Source organism: Microtus ochrogaster, chromosome 15 (genome assembly GCF_000317375.1).
Source record: "Microtus ochrogaster isolate Prairie Vole_2 chromosome 15, MicOch1.0, whole genome shotgun sequence".
NCBI classification, from domain to species: domain Eukaryota; kingdom Metazoa; phylum Chordata; class Mammalia; order Rodentia; family Cricetidae; genus Microtus; species Microtus ochrogaster.
This window is the reverse complement of record NC_022017.1, coordinates 14,393,574-14,394,077: the sequence shown is the minus strand read 5'-3', so window position 1 is coordinate 14,394,077 and position 504 is coordinate 14,393,574. Positions and strand designations below refer to the sequence as shown.

Here is a 504-nt window from a genome sequence, read left to right as displayed (position 1 = left end):
ATAAACTGGGCTGGACAGTGGTAGTACAATGCCTTTAATGCCAGCACTTGGAGGCAGAAGACAAGTGGATCTTAGCGAATTTAAGGCCAGCCTGGTCTACAAAGTCAGTTCCAGGACAGCTAGAACTGTTACACAGAGAAACCCTGTCTCAAAAAACACAACAAAACAAAAAAACAAGAAAATTTACAAACTGTAATACACTTACAATTGGGCCATCTCCTCTTTCCAAGTATGGCTGGTGGTTTATATGAACAATTGCAGGCAGCAAATACTGAGGAAGAATGAGAATCAACAATGTCATACAAACTCAAGCCATTATCTTAATGGTTCCAATTTAAATCAGTAATTAACAATGCCCTAACAGAAAGGAAGAAAAATACAACACATCACCACACTCAAGTACAATGCAAACCTCCATTTGAAATATTGCACATAGTAGTATTTTATGTTTTGGCTCTGGTTTCCTGGAACTCACTGCATAGACCAAACTGGCCTCCAACTCAG

The 504-nt window shown here is 39.1% G+C and overlaps 1 protein-coding gene across 1 annotated transcript in view; it reads right to left on the bottom strand.

Annotated features, from left to right (window-relative positions):
- Ddx17 (DEAD-box helicase 17) overlaps nt 1-504 on the bottom strand; it is a 21,374-nt gene that overhangs the window by 14,391 nt on the left and 6,479 nt on the right. Inside the window, exon 5 of the mRNA XM_005354288.3 lies at nt 206-271. Coding sequence (XP_005354345.1) covers nt 206-271 — 66 coding nt within the window. The remainder of the gene's footprint in view (nt 1-205; nt 272-504) is intronic.